The 18444-nt window shown below is 36.3% G+C and overlaps 1 protein-coding gene across 1 annotated transcript in view; it reads left to right on the top strand.

Moving 5' to 3' along the window:
• LOC117411543 (ryanodine receptor 2) overlaps nt 1-16738 on the top strand; it is a 207026-nt gene extending 190288 nt beyond the window's left edge. Inside the window, exons 90-104 of the mRNA XM_059024865.1 lie at nt 1882-1949; nt 2532-2679; nt 2773-2859; nt 3414-3638; nt 4006-4136; nt 4310-4352; nt 4806-4939; nt 6704-6764; nt 7635-7781; nt 8559-8693; nt 11602-11758; nt 12172-12236; nt 14075-14175; nt 15360-15411; nt 15615-16738. Of these exons, the coding sequence (XP_058880848.1) occupies nt 1882-1949; nt 2532-2679; nt 2773-2859; nt 3414-3638; nt 4006-4136; nt 4310-4352; nt 4806-4939; nt 6704-6764; nt 7635-7781; nt 8559-8693; nt 11602-11758; nt 12172-12236; nt 14075-14175; nt 15360-15411; nt 15615-15710 (1650 nt within the window). The 3' untranslated portion in view covers nt 15711-16738. The remainder of the gene's footprint in view (nt 1-1881; nt 1950-2531; nt 2680-2772; nt 2860-3413; nt 3639-4005; nt 4137-4309; nt 4353-4805; nt 4940-6703; nt 6765-7634; nt 7782-8558; nt 8694-11601; nt 11759-12171; nt 12237-14074; nt 14176-15359; nt 15412-15614) is intronic.
• Nucleotides 16739-18444: the final 1706 nt, after the last annotated feature.

Raw genomic sequence — 18444 nt, 5'->3', positions numbered from 1 at the left:
ATGGGAGATACTGAAATTGAAGAAGGAAACTATGAAAAAGACCTAGGAGTTTATGTTGACTCAGAAATGTCTTCATCTAGACAATGTGGGGAAGCTATAATAAAGGCCAACAGGATGCTCGGATATATTGTGAGAAATGATGAATTTAAATCAAGGGAAGTAATGTTAAAACTTTACAATGCATTAATAAGACCTCACCTAGAATATTGTGTTCAGTTCTGGTCACCTCGTTACAAAAAGGATATTGCTGCTCTAGAAAGAGTGCTAAGAAGAGCTAGGTGGGTTTAAAAGGCATGTCGTATGCAGACAGGCTAAAAGAATTGAATCTATTCAGTCTTGAACAAAGAAGACTACGCGGCGATCTGATTCAAACATTCAAAATCCTAAAAGGTATAGACAATGTCGACCCAGGGGACTTTTTTGACCTGAAAAAAGAAACAAGGACCAGGGGTCACAAATGGAGATTAGATAAAGGGGCATTCAGAACAGAAAATAGGAGGCACTTTTTTACACAGAGAATTGTGTGGGTCTGGAACCAACTCCCCAGTAATGTTGTTGAAGCTGACACCCTGGGATCCTTCAAGAAGCTGCTTTATGAGATTCTGGGATCAATAAGCTACTAACAACCAAACGAGCAAGATGGGCTGAATGGCCTCCTCTCGTTTGTAAACTTTCTTATGTTCTTATGTTCTTATAAGTGCTTCCAATGGTTGACTCATATGAAGTTCATCCACTAGATGGCGTAAGTAGCTGACATTCCCGATATTGATGTGGACCTGAAAATAAAGCCAAAGCATGCAAACTGGCTTATGTCTGTTCTCCACGAACAAGGAAAAAAAGATCATTTCAGGCTGGTCTCTTTGAAATTGTTTTTTCAGATTGGTTTACAGTACAGAAGCTTTGTATTTGGTACAATTTAGACTATCTTCTAAATAATAAATAAAAGCTTTTGTTTTGCTTTGGTATAGTATAATTCTGTAAAATCTATGTTCTAACTGTGTGGGTGGCTATTTTTTTTAAAGACATTCCACATAGCTTTTCTGTGATCCTCTCTGTTTTAAATTATAAAATAGAATGTTTGGTTTTAAGGTGCTATAAAAAAAAAACTGTTTTAACTTTGGTAAATACTTTCTAGTAGTATTTCTATTGATTTACTATAATATCAGAATTTGCATTCAATTCTGTTTTAGAGTTAATATTGCACTAGTAAGCCTATACACTGCATACAGCATTTTAAATGTCTCTGAAGTTGTTTGTGTAGTTCTTGCATTAGATTTTGGTTGATTGATTTTCATTTTAATTTTCCTGTCAGTAAATTATATTTTGCATGCAGTTTTGTGTCTTTTTCTTTCTTTCAAAACCTGTGATAACCTATCGTGTTACATTAGCCTACGTGTAAATACATTGTATAAATGCACTAAAAATGTTTGATTTGATTTATTTTTATTTTTTGAAGGCACATACAGTAATATTAACCATCATCTGGTCTTCATGTTGTACATACAGTATTATGAAGCAGTATACAACTTTCAGGGCAACAGGTCGGAGCGAAATTGGTCTTCTGGGTGTGATTCACCAAATATTCTGGCCACAAATATTTCTGGATTTACAGTATACCCTTAAGTCTGTCCATATATTTGATGCATATGGTGAGAATTCTGTTTTGCTCAAAAGTCTCCTTACATTATTCTCAAAGAGCATAGCTTCCTCCCTGGCCCATTGCCTCTCAACAGAGACTGAAAAATGGGAGAAGGAGCCCCACTGGCAGAGAGACACATTATCTATACACTGCACATTTTTATAATTTTATATAAATTATTATTTATGAGGTTGGTTGCCACTTCGAAGGATTTCATTTTAGTGCTTTTTAAACTGTTTTAGGGCGAGGGGGTCAAAGAAGAAGAAAGAGAAGAAAAAGAAGAAAATAAGTCAGAACCAGAAAAGGCAGAGTATGTTGAGTTCTAGATGCTTAATTTCATTATGCATTACTAGTATGACACACTGATTCACTCATGGTATACACTATAGGACATAACAATGGGACAAAATGATGTATGTCACTTCCCTAGGGTAATTATAATAATATTAATATTGTTATATTAATATAAGTGAAAAAATATTCCTACAAAAATACCATTATTTAAAAAAAAAAAAAAAACATTATATTGCCAGCTTTGACTTTTTTCCTTTTCATGTTATTGTAATTTGTGTGTCTGTGTGTGTGTGTGTCTGTGTGTGTGTGTGTGTCTGTGTATGGGTGTGTGTGTGTGTATGGGTGTATGTGTGTGTGTCTGTGTTGTGTGTGTGTGTGTGTGTGTGTGTATGGGTGTGTGTGTGTGTGTGTGTGTCTGTGTGTATGTGTGTTTGTGTGTATGTGTGTGTGTGTGTATGGGTGTGTGTGTGTGTGTGTCTGTGTGTGTGTGTGTGTCTGTGTGTGTGTGTGTTTGTGTGTGTGTGTGTGTGTGTGTGTGTGCACGTGTCTGTGTGTGTATGTGTGTCTGTGTGTCTGTGTGTGCACGTGTCTGTTTCAGAGGGGAAGATGGCGAGAAACAGGAAAAGCCAAAGGAAGAGAAACCCAAACAGAAAATTAGACAGCACCATGCCCTGAAATCAGATGAGTCAGAAATACAAGAATCTGCATTTTGGAAAAAAATTCTAGCATACCAACGAAAGCTGCTTGTGAGGATCCTTTCTCTTCATGATACAGTACATTCTTCAATGCAACTGGGGGCTTTCCCATCATAAGTAACACTTATTTTCTTTTCTCTGCAGAATTACTTTGCACGCAACTTCTACAACATGAGGATGCTGGCTCTGTTTGTTGCCTTTGCAATCAACTTCATTCTCCTTTTCTACAAGGTGAGACAAAAGACAGACAAAAACGGATTTTGTAGAGTCATTTACTGAACTTCAAACATTAAAAAATACAGCATCAGGATGCCCATGTGTCAAGATGTGAGTGGTGCAGGAATGATGTGAAGTCAAAACAGAGGGTCTATTTACAACACACACACACACACTAATCTAAAGTGTTGAGGAACAGGCAGGTGCTACAAGTGAAATTGTGATCAGAACGGCACCACGCTTTATCCAATTGCTGTGCACACCACAGCTGTTCACAGTAGTGTTGTTTAGCAGCCTTACAGCTATGCCCTTTCACCAAGATGGCCGACTTCCGGTTCCGTCCTACCATCGAGTCGGCCCATCCCTGTGAAGGCGTACCAACAACCTTACTTAGCACCCTTCCAGGTCGGGAGGTAGATTTGCAGCTCAGATTCATTCTGTCCTGTTCACACCATGTTTTACATGAAATCGTTTTAAACTGAAAATATAGTTGTGGGCTTTTATCTTCTGGCACAGTACATTTAAATTGCTAAGCAAGCTGATTTCATTAGTTTGGCTCTGTATTCCAGGTGTCCACCTCCTCAGCAGTTATTGAAGAGAAGGAGGTTGTTTACACAGCCACTGAGAAAGGAATCCCAAGATGGAATGCCATGGACAGTGAGCCCCAACAATTCGCCGCCGTTCATTTTGTGCTGGAGGAGAGCAGTGGCTACATGGAGCCCACACTGAGAATACTCGCTATTCTACACACAGTCATCTCCTTTTTCTGCATAATAGGATATTATTGTTTAAAAGTAAGCTAACACAGGGCTGTTGTATCTAGTTTTATAGTGTTGTCCTGCAAGCATAGTCCTATTCTCTATTAAGCAATGGGATTGAGGAAAATGGAAACTCAATAATAATTACAGCAAACATATATATACAGTGTATATATATATATATATATATATATATATATATATATATATATATATATATATATATATATATATATAAATATATATATATATATATAAATCACATTTATAACAGAAATGTAAAGTCTTTTTTTTTCTGTAAACTTTATACTAAAACTTGTTATTAGCGGCTGATTTATTTCCAATATGGAAAGATAATAGCTTATTCTCAGTTGTGTACTGGACCACATTTTTGTGACAACAGGTTCCTCTGGTTATTTTCAAACGAGAGAAGGAGGTGGCACGGAAACTGGAGTTTGATGGACTCTACATCACAGAGCAGCCATCAGAAGATGACATCAAAGGGCAGTGGGACAGACTTGTAATTAATACCCAGTACGTGCATTTTATTACACATTGAAATAAATCTATTGACAAGTGAGTACTGAATGAATAACTCCTGAGAGAGTATTTCAGTTAAATGTTGTAATTTGTTATTCCATTATGGTTGTTTTTCCCATAGATAGTTAAATGTGGGCATTTACATTTTTTGTTTTTGTTTTTTACAGGTCTTTTCCAAATAATTATTGGGACAAATTTGTAAAACGAAAGGTAAGGGAGTACACTTCGTGTTCACTTTTTACACGGTTTTTATTTATTTATTTATTTTTTTCAAAGAAGCTTCTTTTATCTGCGTGATAGCATTTAAAACGATCAAGTGCTCCAGGGAAGGAATTATTCCTTGTCATTTTTAGTTATTTTATATGTTTGCATAACATACGTCATTATCTAAAACGAATGTGACATAGATAGATTACCCCTTTCATCTGAAATCACAGTGATAGTGGATGGCCATTATGCTGCTGTAGCCCAGATTAGCTACTTTAACTGGTGAATCATGACTCCAACAGATAGTGGTGTTCAAAGATATCATTTTAGTTTTCAAGGTTAAATGGATTACATTTTTTTTTAATAAAATACTTGAAAATGAAGGGTACCTGCAATGTGAAATCATCCTGTCGCAGCTCAGTGTAATCCAGTCTGTTCTGTTCTCATCCCCTGTAGGTCATGGATAAATATGGAGAGTTTTATGGCCGAGACAGGATCAGTGAGTTACTGGGAATGGACAAAGCTGCTCTTGACTTCAGTGATTCACAAGAGAAAAAGAAGCCAAAGAAAGACAGTTCACTGTCAGCAGTGTGAGTCTGCATTCCTTTTAACTATTCTTTGCTAAACACATGCACACCCACACAGTACATTTTACACACAACACTACACCTGGGAATTAGTTCAGACAGAAAGTTGATGGTTCCTAATGCTAATGCAGTTGTGTGTCATTATGCTAAACCTCTCTTTCACATAGCTTGCCTTTGAACCTTCCTCACTGCCCGGTGCGATACATGCAATCCCTGTGTGTATTAGAATGTTTACACTGCTAGTAATGTTTATGTAATGAAAGGGTGATGCTGGTTGCTGTTCACTTTGTTACCAGAAGAGGGCAGTCATGCCAAACGTTGACGTGTTTGGTAAACAGCCTAGAAATTATGCTGCTTGAGAAGTTAAATATTGCATAATTGGAAACCGGAATAAAAAATAATGAAATTCATTATGAAAAATAAATTTTAAGCAAGGGTAATCAGAGGTGCAAATCATTTTGAAAATTGGTGCTGAACTGTTTTGAAAGTGTAGCACCAGAGAGCTGGGTTTTTAGTGTTTCGTGTTACAGTAAATATTTTTATCAAAATGTACCCCAGCATAAATCTGTGATTGATATGCATCTAACCAAAGAGTATTTTTTTTAATCAACAAAATGTGTTTATAAACTAGCTAATCTTAACTTTCGCTGTAAAATTAAGAGGCTTGTGAACATGAAACATTATTTTACAGTGAATTGTTTCCTGTTAAGTCTATATACTTTTTTGATTTGCTGAACAAAGATGTAATTGATAACTGCGTAAAAGTCTGCTGCAACATGTTTGCTTTCACTTTCCCACACAACACTCAAGCACCTTCCCCTGTGTGTGTGGATGAGTGTGTGTGTGGGGGGGGATCGCTAAGGGGATTGCTGGTGCTGTATGAGGTATCCTGGTGCTAGAATCTAGCACCATAGTGCTAGGTCATTTAAAAAAAAAAACTTCTTGGTTTTAAATGTCATACCACAACTTTGCAACTCTAGTAAAAATCTGAAAAAAAGAATCCAGTTTATACAACAATTTACATTAAGTGTCTAATCACTGTGTATTTACATAGTAGTTACTTAGTAACTATATTACAATGGTATTATGCATAGTTACCATGTACTTAATGTGTAAGTCTTTGTGCATAGAATAACCATAACCATAACTCTAACCCTTTTCTGATACAATTGTCTATTTGCATGTGTCATGCAAACATATTTGCACATTAAGTACATTGTAACATTATGCAAAATAACATTATGTGTAAGTACACATGTATTTACTAAGTAACTACTTTGTAAATAGACAGTAATTAGAGGCACTTCATATTTTCTTTGTGACTTATTGTATAACTTAAAGGTTAATGAAAAAATTGATTAAAAAAAAATCTCTGATATAAAAAGCAAGTTGAAATGTGAACCACTATCTTTTACAGTAACTAATCAAAAGGAGAGAAAAAGAAAGTTTAAAGCTAGCGTGAAGATTGATTGGAGAGCAGATTTGTTACAGAACTAATTGGGGATGCATACCCACAAAGGTCACTATTGAAACCCACTTTGTATTTATACCAGGCTAATGCTGCAGAACGCTCTCTCATGAAGAACAGTGTTTGTAGTTTATCGGCTGAAGAAAGTACAAAGAGTTCCGAAGCACTGCCTGAGCCCACACATCTTGCAGTAACTCCAAGAGCAGGCATTTCTAATACTACAGCACTGTTTTCCTGCACTTTGCACCCCGTTACATCTTTGGTAATGACTGTGTCTGTATTTTTTTGTTTTCTTTTAGACTGAATTCCATTGATGTCAAATATCAAATGTGGAAATTAGGAGTAGTTTTTACAGACAACGTAAGTAACTCATATGCTTCAGTCTTCTCTGCGTTCAAAAGGAGGGGTCAATTGTTGTAGCAAAAGTTATTTAAGGGGACATTGGTAGACAGCTTCGTCATTTAAGTTTAGAAATGCCTTCAGGTGTTATATTTAGTTAAAGAAAGAAATACACGAAGAAGTAATAGTAATTAAAAATACAATATAAATACTGAAACATATTTAACTATAATCCAGCAAGACCACCTTATAAATGAAATAAACCCTACCAATGTGTGTATGTCTTAAATAAATAAAGGTGCTTTTCTACAATATAATCTATACAGGTATTTTAAGATGTTTTAACTAGTCTTACAAGAAGATTCAATAAAATAATATAGCCAATTTTTTATTTAGCTGTTTTCCCTGTGGAATTCAACCAAACCCTCTTGAGATGCTGTACATTTTAAATGATGTATTTGACTTGCTAAAGTGATGGTCAGAAACAAATAGTAATCATTTCCGCACCAAGTATATTTTATTGCTAACTGGATCACATAAAAACAAGAGAGATCATATTGGGAGTATACAACTTGGCTGAATCCTTTCTCCTTCTTCTTTTTTTTGATAAGCTTGTGCCATGTGACTTTGTTGTAAATTTGTCATAACAATATGACCAGGAAATTAAAGTTTTTGTTTTCACGTTATCATACTGGATTTACCAGAACCAGGGGCGAGATTCTTTGGAATCAGTTCTAATTGTGTGGGTAATCCGACCCTTGATTCAGGTCCTGGTGACCCCTAGGTAGTGTTATCCGGACAATCTCAGCTGAGTTGTGTGGCTGTCCTGTGCAATGAATAAATGTAGGCCACCCACTTCAATGTTAATGACATCTTGTCTCTTTTTTGTAGTCTTTCCTGTACCTAGCCTGGTATATGACCATGTCGGTGCTTGGGCACTACAATAACTTTTTCTTTGCTGCACATTTACTGGATATAGCCATGGGATTCAAAACATTACGGACCATCCTCTCATCAGTTACACACAACGGCAAACAGGTATGCTTTAACAGACATTTCATTTGAAACAGAACGAAACCAGGCACCGTATAATCACCCGTCCATTAAGGAAACCCTAAGAAAACCCTTAAGGAGAAATGCAACATAAAACACTTTGCAGAGATAGAGATGAATTAAGAATGGGTTAATAGTATTGATGGAAACTGAATTTACCAGACAGAAGTTGTAAAATAGATTTTGTCTGCGTAGCAACAAAACAGCTATATTAAGAATGCAGATTAGGGGGTTTACGAAAGGAACCAAATTTTAGTTTAACTCAACATGCATCCCATTTACTAGTGGAAATACTGCTGTTGTCTACAGTTTAGCAAGTTAATAATAACCAGTTGGCAACACGCCAAGCTTATAGCGCACAGGTTCATGACGGCATATCAATATAGGCACAGGAGAGACACTTTGAGACCCGCTCCGAGTCCTCCTGCTGACCATGAAGGTGTGGCTAACTAGAGGGATGGGTAGATGAGCTCTGCCTTTACTTCTGTAATAACCAGTGCTACATTATTTTGTATAAAGATAATGTTTAAATAATATGTGTGTAACTCATGAATATTGGAATAAAAAATGAACTATGTTCCATTCTTAATTCCTGTTTGGACATGAATCATTATCAGATTAATTTGCACAGACTCACTTAGAGACCTTAGTTCTAAGAAGTACGAATTTGTTATTCCATTATCACAGTGTCCATTGTACGTGCTGTGTACTGTATGGCTGTAGCTGTTTCAATAGGATCCATATCTCTTCTTTGTTTTCCAGCTGGTGTTAACAGTGGGGTTGCTGGCTGTCGTTGTCTACTTGTACACGGTAGTAGCCTTTAATTTCTTCCGCAAATTCTACAACAAGAGTGAAGTCGGAGACACCCCTGATATGAAATGTGACGATATGCTCACCGTAAGTACTTGTAATTTACTTTCCCAGACAATGGCATATTTAAAGGATAAAAGGTGCTCTTGTGGAATAATGTATATAGGAGGTGGTGAAGAAAATGTATTTCTATAAAAAACCAAACATGCTGTAAAATTGGGTTGCACTTTAAAAATATCAATCAAAACTAAATTAGACTTAGCAGCCATCCATAAAGCTACATAAATAGAGAATGCTTCTGTGTTCTCTCAAGGGATCCAAATTATCTGCACAATTTCATCTGAAGCCTAATGCTTCTCGAGTGTAATTGACAGCACGTACAAGGCCTGTAAAGTGACAATGAAAAAACAAATAATAATGGCATTACTCTGTATACAGTTTAAACAAAGGCAGACAAGCTGGCACCTGAGAAAAGTTTCAAAACAAGTACGGAGGCACCGTAATAGGATTAAAAAACACTGGTCAGTTAACTGCACCTAATTAAAGATGGTGACATAATCCACAGTTAAAGGTTCTCCTGTAACAAGCGTCACTGAGTGCCTCAACGGTAACGCCTTCGTAGGATCAAAACTCGATAAGTGACAGAAAGGACTCGCAGTCTTTTTAATCCATTCAGACTCAGTGAGCTTGTATCAGATTTTAATGCCGGCTTTCCAATTAGGACCATGTACGGTTTGAAAAGGTCAGTCGTTTCTATCCAGATCTGATGACGCTGCTGCTTCAGTTCAGCTGTTGCCTGCAGGTCATGGCAATGCATGTGTGCAGCAGGGATAGATGAGTGACCCTTCTTTACCCACTGTGTGATAGGCAAAGCATTTGGAAAACAAAAACTCCTCAATTGTCTGTCAAAGACAAAGCAAACACCTTCTGAAATAAACAGGTAGCAGCTAACAACTCCTCTTGCACTAAAACATGTTCCTGCATAATAAATAAGATGAGAAGTTTAATACATAAATACAAGTTGTGTTTCTGTTTGGCCCTGTGGCCGTTCTGACAAGTTGTCTGCTCAGAACCATGGTGTTGCATTAATTAGCCTTTCCTCCACAGCATGATTGTCTACCTAATAGTTTTGTATTGTATGTAGAGCTAAACAATAAAATTACATAATGTAATAAAACCACAAATACTGTTAAACTTGATATAACTATGAAATATTTTGATCAGATTTCTCATGGATTCTGTCTGTTGTACATCGGTCATTGTTGTATGTCTGATAATTGAAGCCATCCATGCAAGTTCATGCCATCTCCATTTACCAGTGTCTTGACTGTAACTGACTTAAACAATTGACACGGAACTGAAGTTTTATATGTGAAGGCATCACATAAAATTAGATAGTAGTTCTTATCCAGTTCCAGACTTTGAATGTATTACCAAAAATGATACAGTGCATAATCATTTAGCATGTCTATATACAGTATTGTGTCATTGCTGCTTGTGAATTCATGATGTCCCTTGAAAACTGGTTTCTCTTATCCTTGTGTCTGATACTGGATGCTATTACTGTATACAAGCCCAGTCAGTGGGTTTGCACCTTTACACAAGCTTACAGTGGAGTGTTCCAGAATCCTAATACGCAAACATTGCTGATGTCTGTGGTTAAATTGAATGCACATGTATTGAAAAACAGGCCAGTGTTCAGCCAGTCGTTTCATGTCAGCATACATCCAAATTATCCAGCAGTGGTAGACTAGAATATTAGTTTTGCTGCTGGACCTTCTATGAAACAGATTGGATGTTTTATTAGGGTAGTTCTTATGAATTTTTCCAAGCACAAATAGTAATGTGTTTAGATACTAGTTAATTACCGTTTTTGCCGTGAATCCAGTTGCAAATCAGTATAAATAGAGTATATTGATTAATTGTTTGTGGTATACATTTTTCATTCGCTGCAGTACATTTTTTTATTTTAAATTTCAGGGATTATTTTACCTGGCAGATTTTTACTTTCATTTTCAACAGATTAATTTCTAACTTTATGGCCTCTTTACAACTGTCTTTTTATATAGAAGCTTGAGCTGTCAATTTGCAGCCTCTCTGTTGTTTCCTATCATTACCTGTGTTAATGAAGAGGCTACAGGCTGTTTGGAAAAGTCAGTCTCGTTCACAAGGAAATCGGGGGCCAAATCAAAACAACAATAGGAATTTGAAATTATTTCAGACATTTTAATGCTGTTATGTAACACGTATCGGTGGCATTAAGGTTTGAACTACCAGAGCGCAGCTACGTCCTGAAATTCAGAACTAGTCCCACTAAGCATGTTATCCCACTTGTGTCATTCCATTATGTTATCCCTCTGAATTGGAATAACAAAAATGTATCCCAAGCTAGATATACCCACGCTTGTGGTATAAACGGTGATATTCTTTTGCTTGTGTGCACTTTTCTGGGTCGTCTTGTTATTTCCCAACGTTGATTTCAGATTCTGTTTTCTGCCATGAATATTCTTAATGCTCCTCATTTGTGAACTTTTGTACCAGACCATCTGACTTAGAAAACTATGAGAAGATAAAGTCTATGAGCACTGCCAGAATAGCTTACAATAAAGTGTTGACAACTACCACCGTTTCATCTTCCAATAGCACGTTGCTTTTAATGTTACATATTGTAACTGCACAGTGTGAACTGCAGATAAACAATCTGGCTGAACATGATATTAGCTAAAGCTTCAGTATCCCACCATCATGTTTTACTAATGGACTAGTGTCTCTCTCTTTGCTGAGCTTGCAGAAGTTTCAGTTCGTTTCACATTGCTCAGATGAATTTCTAGTTGCTTGCCACTGTATCTTGCAAAAGTCTGTGGAATATAATTTGTCAACTACTACTTGAGGGTGGTGCTGTGTTCTTTTCACCAACCTCTTCAACTCAATCCGGCAATGCTTGAGTGGATCCAGAACTCAAATGTCTCAATAACATCAATATTCTTGTTTCCAGTGTTACATGTTTCACATGTACGTGGGCGTCCGTGCTGGTGGAGGCATCGGTGATGAGATCGAAGACCCGGCAGGAGACGAATATGAGATATATAGGATCATTTTTGACATCACCTTCTTCTTCTTTGTAATTGTCATTCTGCTAGCTATCATTCAAGGTAAGAATAGTGTATTTCAGTCATCATGTGGGCTATTTCCCAGTGGTTATAGCTGGCATACCACACACCCAGAGCAATGACCATAGCAAGTATGAATCTAGAGGTGCAATATTTATGCAAATAAGATGCACTTAAAAGTGAGTAACTAAGAACACTAGCTACTGATCAGCACATTATGCAGGGGCACTATGCAAGCTTCACTGCAAAGCCCATCACCCCCCACCCCCTGTCCCCTGTGTACATCATTCTGGGCCTGAAGGACCCCTGTTATTCCATCCTAGGCCTCTCTTCTCCTCTTTGGTATTTTTTATGTGGACCTCTAGTCTGTTTTTTAAAACAGTGTAGAATATATTCTGCTTTCTTATAGTTCATTTGCTTTGGACTGAAAGATAACAACATCTCATTCTTGCCAGGTTTAATTATTGATGCCTTTGGTGAATTACGAGACCAACAGGAACAAGTCAAAGAAGATATGGAGGTGATAATTATATTCTTACGCATGTCCGTGGAATGCTTTTTTTTATGTATTTGCTGTACATTTGTATCCATAAATACATACAAAAAGCATAGGTCTCAAATGTTATGTTTTTTAAAGAAGCATGGGTTATAGCAAACATGTATTTTGATTTTAAAACAGACGCCTGGCACTGCATTTAGCATTTCAAAACGTTGTCATCATTTCAGTCATATAAGTTGTTACAATAACTAAATTATATATCCAATCTCAAGATATCTTAAACACTCAAGTTCTCTGCTTCTCATGAACATGGATTTTGTATTCCTTTAAAAAAGGCATTGCAAAGAGTAAAGCATTTGAGCATTCTGTTACTGTACTACTCACAGGCATCTCCTTTTGATCCGTCAGCCAATCACTGGTTATACCAGTCATCATTAAAAACTCATTCGCTGATTGCAGGTTATTATTCCCCATATAGATTATCTGTACATTAGTAAAGCCCATCGAAGAATACATTCCTGAAAGAAGCTTGGGTGTTTCGCATTACCGAGCATTGTTTTGCTTGAGATGCTAAAATGTTCTGCTTTTTTCAAACTAAATAGAGATGCAACCAGTGCTGTTTTAAAGGGTGTTTTATGCATTGGAAAAATATGAATTAGGCATGATATTTAAATGTAATGCATAATAAATATTCATTAGCAGTTTTGCTGCACGGTTCGCATGTTATCAAGCTTCTTGTACTTTGTTGGTTCCCTGCGTCTCAATTGTCAATTGTGAATATACTGCAAGCAGTAATGTTGCATTCTACTCACCCAAAATAAACATGTTACTCACATAGTGTCTACATTGGAAAGTAGATTACTCAATGAACCACACTATTTGGAGCACTGGATGCAATAATACATTTTTTAACTGATTTTTGTTCACCATGGCTTTGATTTTGTGAAACATTCACGGATTGATTAATCATCCCGGTGCCCTATTTGGAGCCAGCTAACCAGTAGCACTTGTTTTTTATTACACATTGCTAATCTAGAGTAAATCGCTTCAGTTTGTATTTGTTTTGAGCGGATGTCTTTTTACTTTCTCATAATAACATTTTCTCAATGTACAGAGTATATTACTGTGTATGATAAAATGCACATGCATCTATTCTGCTGTATTGCATGGCTTTTGTGTACACATTTATTATGTCTTGTTTTTGTATATGATGGTGTTCCTAATGCAGTGATTATTGTTGCTGACTGTACCTCTAATACATAAGAACACTATGGGCACTCTCACTTTTCTGAACTGTTGCAGCCATGCAAAGGATGATTCCAAAAGCTTTTTACTCTAGTGAGTCTGGTCTATAATTTGCTCCCCCACATACTGAAATGAGAAAAACAAGTGATGAAGATATTAAACTAGTAGGGAACCACTTAGGAGTACTTAAGAGCCATTAAATTGGTTCAAGATCTTAAATAAGAGGAAATTACAGACTATAGTAAAATGCTTGGAGAGCATGTAATTGTGACCTATATCTCAGTGTAGACCTGGGTTTCTATTCTACTTACCTGTTTACAAAAAAAGAAATGAATACATAAAAACTGGTGTCCATTTGGGGTATTTGTTTTTTAAGTTCTAAAGAGAAATGTGTCATGGTTCTTCGCAGTACCGACGCACTTGTGGATGGAAATCAATGTCTATGTAAAAGAACTACAGAAAACATTAGCTCTCAATTAATTATCATTTTACTTTTTCAATAAAACAACCTTGTAAAGATGTCCAGATGGTGAAATTCGAGTGTATTTTTTAAAACATGTTTTACATTAGTTAAAGATTGCTAATAGTATTAGAAACTTTTTTTTTTCTTGCAGACCAAATGCTTCATCTGTGGGATTGGCAATGACTACTTTGACACAGTACCCCATGGCTTTGAAACTCACACACTGCAGGAGCACAACTTGGCAAACTATCTGTAAGTAAAGAAAGTGCTTAGGTGTCACTCAGATTTTGCAGCCAGTTAGCACTGCCAGTGAAAGTTAGCAGAAAGACTAATGAACTGTGTGTGCTTAGACTGAGTTATATAACGTCAGGGGGCAGGGGAGAACCTGAGATGCCTTCTATTGATGTAGACCTCCAAGCAAGAAAATATGAATGTTCAGTAAAATAACTAACGAATGGATTAGGAAACCAGTGTACAGATGGTAATGGCAGGGAAGATCTAGAAACCTGCAGGGATATTTTTACCAAAGTCATGGTATGACCAAAGTCATTGTATTCATCATTGTATTTATCTTGCTCTTAATTGTATTATTACTTGCACTGTAAGTCGCCCTGGATAAGGGCGTCTGCTAAGAAATAAATAAATAATAATAATAATAATAATAATAATAATAATAATAATAATAATAATAATAATATTTTAACTTAAATGTAAAATCCAAAGATCTCTAAGAAGTTGTTTTGTAGCAGGTTGCTATTCTACGGTTTAGACTGTTGTGCATGACAAATATGCAGCCTAGACCAACTATAGCATAGATTGCAATACTGTGCTAGTCACAAAAGGGTTGTTTCCAAGGCATTGAGCAACACTGAGTTTGAGCATATATACCGACAGACACTATTATTTTAAGATCCCCAGTTGCTCACCTTGTAAAGGCACTGCCACGTGGGGTGCAGAGGGAGTCATGCTATCGGGAGCTCACTGGTTGTGCTGAGTTGATATATCTAGGCCAACAGGGAATACTGCATTGGTCTTTGGGCTTCAATGGGCTAGGGCGGGGAAGAAATAGACTGGGGTTGGTTCACCCCACTGCGCCACAGGGTTCTCTACTGGTCAGGCACTAGAAGAGACCTGGCAGAGATCAATCAGGCTGAACTCAGTCCTCAGTCCACTGTTAGTTAAGGTTACCTGGGTGAAAATAGACAATTGGCTAGACTGAGGGAACAGACGATGCACATTGATCTTATGTCCTCCTGGGCTGGTATGTGGGTTACAGCTGTGAGGTGACATTTAAGCCTTACAGTGTAATTACCTTTTATGATGTTGCAGAATCCTTTTCAAAGACAAGTTTAAATTTGTGCTATCATCTTTAGTACAAGACATGTTATAATGGTACTGTAATATTGAATACTTTTTAATTTTTTTTTTACCTGTAGTTTTTTCGTGATGTATCTCATTAACAAAGACGAAACAGAGCACACAGGCCAGGTATGTTCATTTCATTATCACCACATTGTATGACACTTTTGAATGTTACTGTATAATGTAAAAAAGGTTTAACATGTATGGATTTGTTATATTTATTATTTGTATATTTACTATTTGTATTATCCCGTTCGCTTATGTATTGGTGGTTGTTTCTGCCAAATGCTGTTTGGGGTTAAAGCTCACCATTATTTTCTTCCTGACAGGAATCATATGTTTGGAAAATGTACCAGGAACGCTGCTGGGAATTTTTTCCCGCTGGAGACTGCTTTCGCAAACAATATGAAGACCAGCTAAACTGAATACAGACTTTTACTCTTTCTTACAGCAACACAAAGAAGGAACATCACCTTAAAACTTCCTTTGGAATGCTTTTCAGACATTGTATATATCTAATACCTGTATATCGTACACTGTGTGCTTTTGGAGCACACGAGCTGTGTTTTGATGACTTTATGCTTCATCTATACATCTGCTTTGAAAAAAAAAAACACACATTGATTTTGAGATTTTGAGAGCACATGTATAAAAAAAGGCAATTATCTTGCTCATCCTAAGTCTCTGTATTTCTTCATCAGGAATGGGAATGTATATTTTGTAGTGTAGAGAGGAGATCTGATAATAGACAGAGGGCAGCGATGGGGAAATAGTGCCTTACTAAGCGTGGGTTGAGCTATGCAAGTGAAAGGGGTCGAGAGCATGACTATGTTACAAAACCAATCATTGTTGGAAGTGTATACCTTCTGTTGAACTGCTGTCAAGTGTGTGTGTCTGAGCGATTGAGTGTGTGTGCGTGTCTGTGTCTCAGGACAAATGTAAGCAATCCATATCAAGCTCAGTCATCACTTTCTAGTTCTTTAGCGGTTTCTTATTTTGGTAATGCTCTTACGCAATACAGCAACAGAGTTGATCTTTGTATAAAAGAGTCAAACAAAAAAATCTTTAAAAAAGATGTTTCATTGCATGTTTATTATGCAAGTTTAACAAGAAAAAACAAGAAAAAAATAAAGACGCAAGTTGATCGATGTCACACAAAATGTTTTATAGGTTTAAGATTATTGATATCTCTATAGTAACAAAGTGTTGTGGGCTTTATTGTAAATTCCTAAATAATGTCATCAGCCAAGAATGCATTATGGTATAAAACCTGATTGTAGTCTCTTCATTTTCTGCCATCTGTGAAATAGTAGTTATTTTGATTGAAGCTGAAGCAATACCCATTCAGGGATTTCATCGGACATTAAAACAACAATGTGTAGAAGACTACATTTTGAATTGTTTCCAATTGTAATGCCAATCTTTGCAAATAAAACATTCGGAATAAAAGTGATTTGGTGCAGTTAGTACCGTAACAAGTACTATTTTGGCAGAATACGAATTCAAGTGAAAGTTGATTGATACTAATAAACCACTGTACAATCTTTGCAGAACAAGATGGGTAACACAATCAAAAAAGCAATATTGGAAATTAAACCCTAACGATTACACCATTTTTGTACTGTGGAAAATCCTCAGCATGTTGTTATATTATAAAGAGTCCTTGATTTGAGGTATATTGGCACACTGCTTCAGCAGTCATGGAGCCTGCCAGCATGAAGAAAGGCACTGGTGTCAAACAAGAGTTTACTGTAGTTTGTTACAAAGGTTACAGAAAATAAGTATCACTTTACATTAAGTCGCTAATTACTGTGTTTTTACAAAGTAGTTATGTAGTAAATACATGCGTACTTACACATAATTACAATGTTATTATGCATAGTTACAATGTACTGTATGTGTAAATCTTTTTTGCATGATATAACCCTAACCCTAACTCTAAAACTAACCCTACTCAACCCCCTAACCCTTTTATGATAAAATTGTGTACATTGTAGCTGTGCATAATAACATTGTAATTATCTGCAAGTACACATGTATTTACTCAGTAACTGCTATTTAAATACACCGTAATTTGAGACACCTAATGTAAAGTGTTACCAGAAAATAAAACTTTACTATGTTTGTTGCTGTTGACAAAATGAAAAAATATTTTTTACATTCATTCATCTTGAAGATGTAACAAAACACTGACATTTCAAGTATCGATTTTTACATTTTACAGCACCATATTGAATACCACTACCAGTGGTACAGTAAATGGTGTATAAGAGCAAGACCCCCTTGTTTCTGTTTTCGATACATTAGGTAGCATTTCAGATTGGTTTTAGCGTACTTCTGAGATGTTAGTCATAAGGAGTCAGGGATGTATTGGAAAGAAAACATTTTACTGGCACCATGAAAGAAAACAGGTGATTGATCTTGATTAAATTAGTTTTGTAAGAATTGTAATAAAGGTGGACATCGTTTGCCAGATCAGTTTATATACTACTCCCCCCGTATTGCCTTTCTGTCTTACACATAAAATAATGTGAGATATTGAGGGCCTGGTGAATATACAGTGAAATCCAGCGATGCAAAATCAACATGGCTTAACTGAATTCACTAAAATCTGAGAATGGTTTTATTATCAATAAATAACTAAGAAGCACAGTATATCTTTTATGGTGTTTAAAGTCTTGTTTAAACTTGTTCTTTCTTTATCAAACTTTGTCAAACACATCTGCTACACAGATCAATTCACCAACAGTGTACTTTCACTTAATTCTGTAAATATTTGTGGAAATAACACAAAAAAGAAGAAAACACATTTTTGCTCTATATAAACTTCAGCCCCAAGCTATAATTTATAAAATTGCCTTTTTGTAATTTCATTGAGAAAAAACACCAGGCAAACTTTTTCATTTTCATTATAGCATAGTGGAAAACAGGGCCCTTTTAATGAACATTCTCTATGCTAATCAGTGGGGGAAAGCTCAGTAATAACACATACCAAGTTACAGGAGGCATTTGCCACTACGAGCCCCCATGGAACCACTCGAAGGGAACAATGAGGGCTTACAGCACCAACTGTCTGGAAATGCAGCCAAACTGAAGAGTGGTGTTTATTTCACAACCAGTATGGAACACTATCTCGCAAGCATAAGCTAACAACTAAGT

Source organism: Acipenser ruthenus, chromosome 6, assembly GCF_902713425.1.
Source record: "Acipenser ruthenus chromosome 6, fAciRut3.2 maternal haplotype, whole genome shotgun sequence".
Lineage (NCBI taxonomy): Eukaryota > Metazoa > Chordata > Actinopteri > Acipenseriformes > Acipenseridae > Acipenser > Acipenser ruthenus.
The sequence above is the reverse complement of the archived record's forward strand: the minus strand, read 5'-3'. Positions and strand labels throughout refer to the sequence as shown.